The sequence below is a fragment of the Lithobates pipiens genome, unplaced genomic scaffold, assembly GCF_037356315.1.
Source record: "Lithobates pipiens isolate NorthernLeopardFrog02 unplaced genomic scaffold, aLitPip1_a1.2 Scaffold_13, whole genome shotgun sequence".
Classification (NCBI taxonomy): domain Eukaryota; kingdom Metazoa; phylum Chordata; class Amphibia; order Anura; family Ranidae; genus Lithobates; species Lithobates pipiens.
In genome coordinates this window covers 97,500,966-97,513,843 of record NW_027507718.1, presented here as the reverse complement: position 1 = coordinate 97,513,843, position 12,878 = coordinate 97,500,966, and the positions used below count along the sequence as shown (strand labels likewise).

General features: G+C 38.7%; 1 protein-coding gene across 1 annotated transcript in view; it reads right to left on the bottom strand.

Moving 5' to 3' along the window:
• Positions 1–928: 928 nt before the first annotated feature.
• Positions 929–12,878, bottom strand: part of ANP32B (acidic nuclear phosphoprotein 32 family member B) — a 61,804-nt gene continuing 49,854 nt past the window's right edge. The window contains exons 4-7 of the mRNA XM_077475303.1: positions 9,074–9,269; positions 5,246–5,379; positions 3,214–3,277; positions 929–1,695 (exon numbers count right to left, since the gene is read on the bottom strand). Of these exons, the coding sequence (XP_077331429.1) occupies positions 1,625–1,695; positions 3,214–3,277; positions 5,246–5,379; positions 9,074–9,269 (465 nt within the window). The 3' untranslated portion in view covers positions 929–1,624. The remainder of the gene's footprint in view (positions 1,696–3,213; positions 3,278–5,245; positions 5,380–9,073; positions 9,270–12,878) is intronic.

The following is a 12,878-nucleotide window of genomic DNA, read 5'->3' as shown; positions in this document are numbered from 1 at the left end:
CAATCAGCTGTGTCCAAATGGACACAGTGGTCACAGAGCGAGCCTGACGGATGTCCTCCCAGAACAGTCTTTTGGCTATAGCGTAGTCAGGAACTAGTTGAAGCACATCTAAACTCAAAAACAAAAAAGTTTAATTTATTGCAGCTTGCCAGTGCCTAGATGTGGTGGCTGCATTTGCTATATTTACTTTATCTGGTAATCCTGTTAACAACACTCTTGCTGTCCCTTCATGTCAAAACCTTTTTCTCCACTTTGATCTATGGGACAGTCCTAGATGTCATACTTGCTAAACATGTTTACCTTGTTTATTATCATGACATGGTGAATTGATTGAAGACTAGTATACACAATAAAAAAAAGGTTTGTGCTTTCTCTTAAGCATGTAACAAGGATTCCTGGAAGATCAATAGGTATTTTCTGTACTTGATGAAAAATGTTCTTGGCATAAAAAAAAAGAAAGGATTGCAGCTACCATATCTAAAAGAATGGTAAATTGCAATATATTTAATGTTTGTTTTGGGGTTTAAATAAGCTTTAAGAATATGTATGTAGTAAACATGGTGACATCCGTGGGGTTTCATTTTTATGTGTCGTATACATATTTAATCTCTTCCAAAAAAAGCAATAAAAAAAGAATAAAAAACACACACACACACACACACACACACACACACACACACAACTGTCCTGCATCATTAATTTGAAGGACGAAGAAGCGCTGTTTGTAGCATTTGTTTTCGTTATCACTCTTTTGTATTACGGGACATGGCTCAGTGCCTTTTTTGCAAAAATAACTATTAAATTAATAACAGAGACTGTTATTATAAATATATATATATATACTGTTATAAGTAACTGAAAACTTTCCACAGAAAAAAAAAAAAAAAAAAAGTGTTCAAAACACATAGTTGAAAAAAATAGGACTACATGTTTAAGAATTATTTACTTCTCATTCAGAAATGTAAACATACAACTAGGATTTACCAAATAGTAACATGTTTATTTCACTCATGTTCTTAAAAATAGTTCATCTGCAGTTGTCGCAAAAAACATCCTACTGTAAAAAAATATTGAACTGTTAGGAAAAAAGCAAAGCATGAAAAACAGACCCAAAAATGTTAAGATTTTATTTACAAAGTTTTTTTTTTTTCTCCTCTTTTTGCTGTTTGTTGTACAGAAAGTAAAAATGGTGCTCCAATGTCGAATAGGTAGCCATTGACAATCATGACTCACCAATCACACCCTCAACTTGTTAACCCTCAAGAACCTCAACATAATAGTAAAAGCATTGACCCAGTTGGTTTAGCTGGACATTGAGAATATGAAAATATATATATATATATATATATATATATATATATATATATATATATATATATATATATATATATATAATTTTTTTATTTCTTTTTGAGACTTAACTATAAACCATGATGTAAGCTTCCAGTAGGGTTTATTGGCTGTAGGAATGTCACAGTAACGACTCTTTGGCTCTTTTTGGGTGTTCAGGGATAGGGCTCGTTTTCATTGTTACAATTTGTAGCCTGTTTTTCAATATTCCACGAATGGAGCCAGTTCAATCAATACTGTATAATCCAATAAAGTCCTTTTTTCCCAAATTACTTTAGTCTTCTTCCTCATCACCCTCATCGTCCGTTTCCCTCTTTCTCTTCTCTCCTTTTCCAATTTCTTCCTCTGTGTGGGGGGGGGGGGTGAAGAGAAAAAAAGATTATTCGTAAGCAAGCAACCCACACAAAAAGCAATTCACATGGTTTTCCACCAAAGCAAATAAATGCTTTCCATACTCTAATCCTCCACACACCCCATCTTGCCAGGAACAGGAAAACAGTGCTTAAAACCTATAACATTACAGTGCATCCGGAAAGTATTCACAGCGCTTCACTTTTTCCACATTTTGTTATGTTACACCCTTATTCCAAAATGGATTACATTTTTTCCTCAAAATTTTATAAACAATACCCCATTATGGCAATGTGAAAGAAGTTTATCTTCGCAAAAAAAAAAAAAAAAAAAAAACCATGTGCATAAGTATTCACAGCCTCTGCTCAATACTTTAAGCACCTCTGGCACCAATTACAGCCTCAAGTCTTTGAGTATGATGCTACCAGCTTGGCACACATAATTTTGGGCAGTTTCTCCCATTCTTATTTGCAGGTCCTCTCAAGCTCTGTCAGGTAGGATGGGGAGTGTCAGTGCACAGCTATGTTCAGATCTCTCCAGAGATGTTCAAATCGCAGACTTTTTATATCCATTGTATGATGTAATTAACATAGACTGGCTGACTCCATTTAGGTGTAACAGCAGTACAGCCAACAAGCGGAACAAGAATTATCAAACTGCAACAAGCTTACAACAATATCAGCCATATTCAATCAGGTCATGTGAATTTTAATGGCTATGGCTGCTTTAAAGTAACCCAAAAAGGACAAATGGGAACCTATGCTTTAACAAATTGGATGCCCATAAAATGAAAACACAGTAAATGCTATAGGTTACTGCAGCACATAAATACTCAATGATCTTGGATGGCTTTATTAAACATGCCAATATAGTATTTTTTTTTTTTTTAAACAAAGGATATTGGCAAAAAATGCCAATATGATACAATCAATTTGTAAAAAAGAAGAGTAAAAGCATTAAAGCAGAACTTCCATTTTTACCTGCCAAACCCTTAAGACTGGCTGGACAACTAAGGCAATTTTTAAACCACTACACTCAGTCATTGTACGTGTTATTTAAAGCAGATCTGCACTGCATCTGAGCACCACAAACCAAAAACACTATTTCATTTATTTTTAAATATTGAAAGCAAACTCCCTCATCCATCCATGTCTCCATGCTTTATTTTGTTGAGAAACTACTTTTAAAAACAACTCCCCAGCATTTTTGGCCATAGCCATCTTGATTAAGGGCAAATGATTGATGTAGCATTTAATTCCTGGGACCCATCATCTCTTAGCTCAGCCATGCATGCAGGAGAGTGTGCTTAGCTGAAAAAAAAAAAAAAAAAAGAAAGAAAGAAAAACCCTCCAGGCATGGATTACATAATTTGCCTAGGCAAGAAACCAGGAAGTAACTGAAGAAATGTAAAAGAAAAGCCATGTAATATTGGTAACATTTGACCTGTGAGTGACATGTCAGAAAGAAGCTCACATTGGTATAAGAAAAAATAAAAATATGACTCAGGCTAACCTTCATCATCATCCTCATCGTCATCCTCTTCCTCATCTTCTACTTCGTGTCCAAGCACTTCCTCCTGAAAAAAATTGCTTAGGATTAGTACCCTTCTATCTTTAGTTTCAACATGCATTTAGACAAATGAGGTTAAATGATTCATGCAGATTTCAATGGCAAAACAACAGTTTATCACTTGGCTGAATACAAAAGCAATAAAAGAATTAACTGGAAGTAAATGAGAAGGGATCATTGGTGGACTATAACAATGTCTGCCTGTGGCCCGAGACTTCAGGGGATGGTTAAAAAAAAAAATGCCCTTCAGTGCTGTTTATAGTCAAGTAAAGTTCACACTGCTGTGATCCAATTTTCATCTGATTTTCAGTGCGATTATCTAGTGCAACATGGATGTGGTTTGCATATGCTACGTGGCCAAAATTGCACTGGAATCTCACCAAAACATTACAGGAACCTTTACCGAAATCACACCATGCCGAGTTGCATTAATGTGAATGGCCACCATTGAAGATGATGCGATTTCCATTGTCATGCGATTCTGTGCGACTCATGTGAACGGAGACTAGGTCAAATACAGTTTTTTTTCCAGTTAGTAAGCGAGCCTTCTTATTCTCATAGACACAGATACCCATGTACCTATAACCCAACATTGTAAAGCACCATGCAACCTGTTAGCGGTATATAAATCCTGTATAATAACCTTTACTTATGAATGATACTATTAAACTGGTAGGGGCATGAGGGGAGGTATAAAATAGGCCCCAACCAGGGCCTAAAGGTCCAATTAATTCACTGCTGGGAGTTATAGTGCAGTATTTTCTTTACATATCTGGAAAATACCCAGGTACACAGAATGATAATGAACCACAATAAGGAACATGCCAACCAATAAATAGTTTGGAGGAATTCTTTACTTACTCTGCTGAACACAATAAAAGGAAATGCATTTCTGTGTATTTCTACAGTAGATAGATTTAAAATATACCTTAGGCCGGTGTTACCAACAAGGTGCGGATGCCCATTAGCTTTTAAAACATATCAATGATTTTGATGCTGCTTTATCATAATGGTGACAATAATTCTGCTAAAAATTTCAAGTTATTGCCAAGTTAACTGATGCGCGTGGACGCTGCTAAATTTGGTCTGGGTATCCAGGCATTAAGTTCTTGCCAGAAAAGGGCTAAATAAAACTAACATTTTTAGTTGGAGTTGGGCTTTGATACAGGTACATTAAACTGGTGGAAATGTAACCACTTGAGCCTATTTCTGACATTCGAGGTTTAGAAGTTAAAATCATTATTTAGACACTAGAGAATAAAATGGAGATTGTTACAATACTTTATGTCACATCTTATTCGCGCAGCGATCTTACAAATGCAATTAAAAAAAATAAGAGAAACAGTAAAGTTAGCCCAATTTTTTTTGTATAATGTGAAAGATTATGTTACGCCGAGTAAATTGATACCCAACATTCCATGCTCTAATGTTGCACACGCTCGTGTAATGGCGACAAACTACAGTACTTAATCTCCACAGGCGAAGCTTTATTATTGCTCTCGCTCGAACGTTCGTGGTAATACCTCACATGTATGGTTTGAACACTGTTTACATATGTGGACACGACTTGTGTATGCGTTTGATCCTGCGTGCTTAGGGGCACACTGTTCTTTAAAAAAAAAAAAAAAAAATGTGATCACGGTTATTCCTATTACATGAATTGTAAACATCCCCTGTAAAAGAAATAAGCAGGACAGGGCCTCTAATGTGAGATCTGGGGTAAAAAAGACCTCACATTTACACTTAAAAAAAGCAAAAAAAAAAAAATTTAATTAATTTTACTTTTACACAAAAAATAAAAATTAGCACTTTAAAGCTAGTGGGCGGAAGTGATGTTTGACATCGAGCCGTCTTGCCCTCACTCGACTTCGGATTGCCCACTGTGTAAAAATATACCGGGGTATATGGCAGTTATCTGTTGCCATAACCATGGTATACAACGTTATATAAATGAGAATTAAAAAACTATATTTACATCATCATCTTCGCTTGCATCTTCATCGTCATCCTCTCCCACTTCTTCCTCCTCTTCATCCTCATCTTCTTCCTCATCTATGTCTTCTTCCTCTTCGCCTTCTTCCTCTTCATCATCGTCCTCTTCTTCGCCCTCTGGAAAGCAAGGTACATGGCATGATTAAAGCTCACAATATATCTTTTACTGAATTCATTTCTAGCAGTTATCACATTGACAAACAGCACCACAGGTAAGAAAAAATAAAATAAAAAATATAAATAAAAACACGTTTTATGTACTGTATTACTAGCTGGATTTAGTGTCCACCAAATAGAAAAATGTAAATATGGTTTGGATTTTAAGAATTAGATTAGTACCCATTTAGCATAGAAAGAGTGGAACAATATCAACCCTTATGCTAGGCTCACATTTGTCCATTGCAGGAACATGCGCAAAATCATATACATTCCAGCAACGCCCCAAAAAAGTACATCCCTTTTGTAGGGGTATGCCAGTGCCATCAATATTTAATGGCACCACAAAACAGAAAGTACCATGCATTTTGGTGTTGTGCCAAAAAAAAAAAAAAAAAAAAAAAAAAAAAGGGGGGTCATGCACTTTTGTAAGAATGGGCTGCCCTAAGCAAGACACATGAAAAGTCACACACACACACACACACCCCCCCCCCTCTGCATAGGCGTAAACAAAATTATTATTTTTTTAATAAAAATATAAAAAATTGTAGCTATATCTGATAAAACACAGCTCAAAAGAAACAAAGACAAAACCTAACATACATACAAAAACACCGGTATGATTTATTTTTTTTCCTCTGAAAAAAGTATACATTTTACGCAGGGCTAAACTCTTCTATCCTTTACAACCATGGAGGCTACCACTTTAACCTTTGTTTGATTTGACCCTACCATGGTACTGCACACATGATCAGCTATGACATCACTCATTTGATAGTTTGACAGTTCAGTTAAAAGCACAAGCAACTGTGGCAGTTATTCACTGCATGTTTTGAATGTAACAGTTCTGGGAAACTGGTTAACTGATCAGTTTAGGTACACTTGAAACCCTCAACAGTTCAGCCAACAGCACAAGCATCTGTGACCGCTGTCATTTACAGCATTGCTTTTACATGTGCAGGACTGATATCATCCCCTGCCAAACAATCAAAGCAGCCAAAGACTGACACCTGGAAGAACCCAGGGAGTAGATGCCACCACGTGCGAGGAACTGTGTGGGCGTCGGACTGTTAAAAGGATTTCATTTGACAGTGATATAGGTCAAGAGGATCTGCATTGTGAGGGTTTATTGCCCCACTTATTTATTGGAAAAATAAGAGCTCATCAAAAGAAGGGAAGAGATCATTATTAAAATCTGATTATTAAAAAGGGAGTTAGTAGTTAGTTATCAGGTCTTTATTATCATCCATTTGGCAGGTCTTGAAGACCTGGAGTGGAGTGTTGAATCTAGGCACGTTTCTAATTACTAATTAGCATGAAAAGCATACATATTTCCTAAGGAACTCCCTGAATAAGTTTGATGTTATCTGGTCTAGATGGCTTCAATCTGACTTGGGTATCATGTCAACCAATAGGTATTGTACTTCGTAAAACTGGATATTGTTATCTTTTTTTTTTTTCATGTGTCCTATATACTCCAAGTGAGCAGGGGGTGGTAGGATGACAGGGTTTGTGGAAGGAAGGTGGTTGGGTTTGGTGCGATTTCTATTTTTGTGGTTTTGTCTGCCGTATCATGTCAATGTTGTTTTCATATAAAATAATAAAAAGGATTTGATTAAAAAAAAAAAAAAAAAAGAAGTTAGCACGGAAGTAAACTTTATCTTATAAAGTAAATAAGAACAGTTTTTTTTTTTTTTTTTTTAGATTATCGACTACAGAGAAAGAGATCTCTCAGTAGTTTAGTGCAATGATTAGGTCTCTATTAACAGCCAATGTAAGATACTAGAGGGATTTTTTTTCAAAGAGTTGGCTGAATCAGACTGCGGAAAATAGTAGTAAAGCATAAATGCAATGAAGCACAAAAAAAAGCAGGAAGCAATGTTTGTATACATAAAGAGTAAATACGGTTGCCCCTATATACACACACACACACACACACACATAATTGCAAATCAAACATTGAGACAAACGTCTGCAAACATTAAGCCCTGGTTTACATTGATGAGATTTGGCATGCAATTTGACAATTTTTTTTCTTTTTGCTATAATAAATATCCTCAAAAAAGGCCGATATGTATTCTTCTACATTTTTATAAATTGTTTACCAAAAATATCTCAATAAGCATATATATTGCTTTGCGCAAAAGTTATAGCGTCTACAAAATAGGGGATAGATTTATGGCATTTTTTTATTACTAATGTCGGCGAGTTGCGATTTCTATCGTGACTGCAACATTATGGCGGACACAGCGGACACCTTTGACACCATTTTGGGACCATTGTCATTTATACAGCGATCAGTGCTATAAAAATGCTTACTGTGTAAATGGCACTGGCACAGAAGGTAGCAATCAAGGGGTTAAGTGTGTCCTAGGGAGGTGTTCTAACTGTAGGGGGGGGGGCTACCACTGACTTGACAGCGATCACTGCTCCCGATGACAGGGAGAAGTGGATCTCTCATGTCACAAGGCAGAACAAGGAAATGCCTTGTTTACAATAGCGGTCACCGGCCAACCAGAGTTCCTGAGACCTGATAGGTGGCAAATTCAAAGGGACGTACAGGTATGCCTATTTGCCTGCCTGTGCCATTCTACCAACGTACATCTGTGTGCGACGGTCGGCAAGTGGTTAAAATTTTAAATTATATATATATATATATATATATATAATTTCTTTATCAATTTAAGCCAATATGTATTCTGAACATATTTTTGGTAAAAATAATCCCAATAAGCATATATTTGATTGGTTTGCGCAAAAGCGTGTCTACAAACTATGGGATATTTTTATGGATTTTTTATTTATTTTTTTACTAGTAATGGAGGTGATCAGTGATTTTTTAGCAGGACTGATATTGTGGTGGACAAATTCGACACCCAACTGACATGTTTTTGGGGACCAGTGATAAATTCAGTGATTAGTGCTAAAAATATGCATGGGTACTGTACTGACACTGGCAAGGAAGGGGTTAACACCAGGGGTGATCAAAGGGTCAAGTGTGTCCCTAAGGCGTTGCTCTGACTAGGGGGGGAAAACAGAGATCCGTGTTCCTGAACAGAAGAGCTCTATGTTCTCCCCCTCTCAGAATGGCAATCTGCCTTGCTTACATAGGTAGATGGCCGTTATGCCTCTGGGGAACGATTGTGGGTGGCCAGCAGACATCGCGTCCGCTGGGCCCACTGATTGGAAGGGTGTGGTGGGGGGGGGGGGGGGGGGGGGGGGGGGTGTTGAACGCACAGTGAGTGCCCCCAAAGGCTACTGCATGAAGCGATGTACAGGTAAGTCATTTCGTGCAGTCAGGCTACCTTAAAACAGTAAACGTGCCAAAGGTGGTCCGGAACTGGTTTATGTCTGAGTGTCAGGCCCAAAACAGGTACATTCAGGGCATGCCGGGATTAAGAAGGGTCACAGTTGCTTTTTCTCTCAACCAAACTGTCAAGCCATCAAATGGCTGGTGTCATAACTGATCACATGTGCAGCACCAGGACGACAGCAGATCGAACAAAAGCTAAGATGGAAGCTTCTTTTGACTGTAAAAGATAGGTGCGTTTAGCTCCGCTTTAAGACAGTTCTGTAAAACTTGACATAATAAAAACAGCCTTATAAAAACAAACACTGGTAAAATTAAAAAAATGTCATGTTTATAATCACACACCTTCATCTTCTTCCTCCTCATCAACACCATCCCCATCAGCTTCTGCATCTGAATCTGGGGCTTCTTTATCATCTTTGTCATATCCATCCAAATAAGTCAGCTGAGGAAGGAGTTTGAATACACTTTCTCTGTAGTCATTAAGATTTGTTACTTCACAGTTGAATAGGTCAAGACTCTTTAGATGCTCCAATTTTTTCTGAAAATAAAGCAATACATTTCTCATCAGCAGGACAACATTTATCAAAATTAAGTCAAACTGAATGACATTTAAATTGTATATAGATTTTCTCATCCCTGTATAGACCTACCTTTTGTGGCAATAAAAATGTGGGTACTGGCCCTGCTGATTTGTTTAAAAGGCCCATGGTCGGGTGCTGTCATACTGACTTTTAGTAAATCATCTGAACATTCATTTAGGAAATTGCTGCACCAACTGTTATGCAGTTTACAGGGAAGTGGGTAACCACTTATTGGCCCCACATGGAAAATTGAACAATAGGTGACATTTCAAAAGAAGCATAATCTTTGCTAGACTTTCACAAAAAAAAAAAAGGGGAAACGCTGAAGTTAAGCGTCTTCTCATTACATTTCTCCCCCCCCCCCAAAAAAAGGGAAGGATATAAACCTTTATATATTTTTTCTTTGCCGACCGGGCCATTGCCGAAAGATGGCTACAGCGCGGTTGGCTTATTCTGGGACGTCCTCCCAGAATGCTGCTCTTGCACGCCCCCGTGGTGCGCTCTCCCGCAAACATCCGTGACCGCCGGTTCAGGAAGACTCGGGGCATCACGGATCACAGTAAATGCCCGCTTGTAGCGGCCATTTACCACTTGATCTCTCTGTCAAATTACGGAGCGATCACTTTTAAATAAACCAGCGTCATATCATGACGCTGGTTCCTCCCTCGCCTCTCTGTACCGATTGGTACAGTGCGAGGGGAGAGATAAGTTTTAGCAGTGCTGTGGGCTTGATCTGTAGTGCCCACAGCGCTGCTCTGTGCCCATACTGTGCAATACTCTGCAATATTGTGCGATACCCTGGCAATAAATTTTAACAGAAACAACGTTTTTTTTTACTGACTTTTCAGTCTTTTTTGATTCATAGCGCAAAAAATAAAAAACTCAGCGGTGATTAAATACCACCAAAAGAAAGCTCTATTTGTATGAAAAAAAAAAGACAAAAATTTCATGGGTACAGTGTTCCATGACTGAGTAATTGTCATTCAAAATGTGAGCACCAAAAGCTGAAAATTGGTCTGGTTAGGAAGGGGGTTTAAATTGCCCAGTTGTCTAGTGGCTAGACAGACCTGGGAGGTAATGGACGTTTGTCTGTTTACATCCACCTGAAAAACTGACAGGTGGACCTGCTAGGAGTGACCGTTTCAAAAAAAAAAAAAAAAAAAAAAAAAAAAAAAGAGTCTAAGGCAGGCCATAGATACAATTTTCTTTCCTGCACTTCGAGTGGAGCTACTGTGTTCTCCTGGCAGGGAGGCGTTGGGAGCTTTCCCTGTAAGGAGGAGAACACAGCGATTATTGCTAGTGGATCGACTTGGCTATAATCAGTCTGCCCATAGATGGTGTAATCTTAGCCAGTTCCTGCTGAACCCCTGCTTTTAACGCATACTGTTAGACAGGTTATTTAGTTGTCTGTGGGCTGGTGGTAAGTAAAGCTTGTTTTTTTCCTTGGTTTATCCTTGGGTTTGTTTGTATCTGTCGGTAGCCTTCCAAGCGTCTTATTGCGATAGCCAGCTATAGGTGTGAGCAAGTGGCGTCTTTGTATCACTGTTGTGTTTTTTGGTCAGGCATCTCACTGACACATTTGTTGCCACTGTGCTGGGTGTTCAGTGTGCTCCTGCACCTTTAAGAAGGGGTGGCTCTCCTTCAGTCCACCTGCTCTCACCTATCAGAATGCCTATGCCTCCATTGTGGGGACACTTATAAGTTAGTGTTATGTACCACAGATACCAGGGTGCCTTTACGGGGCTCTGCGGCTTACGCATGCATTTGCAAATGTGTGCAGACTAAACCCCTGCTTTTAACGCATACTGTTAGACAGGTTATTTGGTTGTCTGTGGGCTGGTGGTAAGTAAAGCTTGTTTTTTTTCCCCTCGGTTTATCCTTGAGTTTGTTTGTATCGGAACCATCAATGGACAGCCTAAAGGGAAGTGCAGGAAATGAGCAGCAAAAAGACGAAATTAAATGCATAATATCCTCCTTCTGGTAGAGTCAACTTTCATGTATATTAGATAACTATGGGCTTGAAGAACTAGTAAAGTCTGAAATGTAACTTATTCCTACAGGTAAGCTTATAATAAGTCTTACCTGTAGGTACTGTGAATATCTATTAAACTTGCACCGTTTATTAGATCTCTAAATTGGCTTCAGCCATGTGCAGTGTGCGCTGCATTCAGGGCAAAGGTGTGCCCTGCATGCAGAGAGTTCCATGATGGTGACTCCTGTGGGCAAGCCCAGCCATTCAAGCGGCTGCAAAGTGGGAGCAGTGACAGCTCAGCGCTGGAGGGGCTTGTTTGGACCCATCTGAAAGCAAAGTGTCAGCATGTGCATATACACACACACACACACACACACACACATTGTGGCACAAACCTGTAGGGGCCTATTGGGGGGTGGGGGAATGGATTTGAGTTTACTACCGCTTTAAATGCCATAAATTTAGGCCCATCTTCTATTAAAAAGGTTTTCTTAAAATAATTTCCTTTATTAATGTCCAATTTACAAAGAACACAGATGAATGCATACATCACAGTGAAGCTTATCCAAGATAGTGCAAGTGAGCCAAGTATCATAATCCAGCTTTAGTTTACTATGGTTAGATTAGTAAATATTTATTTTGATTGGTTGCTATAAGCAAGTGCATTTTACGCTTGTTAAATGCCTGTATTCTTTAGAAAACAAAACAGCCACTATATAAGCATGTACTTTTGACCTCATACAGTATATCATATCATATTAAAACCAATGGGATGTCAAATTCTTGTGAAAACTAAGCACCAACACACTTAGAAATCTTTGAAACTGAGAGCCCAGAGTGCGCAGCCTCACCCATGCTTTGCATTCTGTGAATTTGGTCAAACATCATATTTGTGTGTATGCCTATGACACAGCTGGGGTAAAGGTCATCCATGACTGCAGTAAAATGTGCACTGCCCTTTAACACCATTAGCTGGAAGTGCTTAGAAATGTGTTAGGGAACGGACATCTGAAAATTAGTTATTTGGATTTTGCTACTAAGGACATATTACTCATGCGTAGCAAATGTTCATGCTACTACTTTCATAGAGGGTGTCGAATTTGCCAAAGCAAAATCCTCAGAAATTATGGAGTTTGGACAATTTCATGCTCCCAACTTTGTGGGACCAGTTCGGGGATGGCCTCTTCCTGTTCCGACTGTGTGCCAAAGCAAGGTCCATAAAAACATGGATGAGCGAGTGGAGGAACTTGACTGACCTGCACAGATTCCTGACATCAACCTGATAGAACACCTTTGGGATGAATTACAGTGGAGGCTGCGATCTGGGCCTTGTCCAAAATCAGTGCCTGACCTCACAAATGCGCTTCTGGAAGAATGATCAAACATTCCCATAGACACACTCCTAAACCTTGTGGACAGCCATCCCAGAAGAGTTAAAGCGGTTATACTCAATATTGAACCCTATGGACTAAGACCACTTTTCACACTGGGGCGTTTTTTTCAGGCACTTTTGGGCTAAAAATAGCACAAGTAAAACACCTGAAAAATGCCTCCCCTGCAGCCCCAGTGTGAGAGCCTGAGTGCTTTCACACAG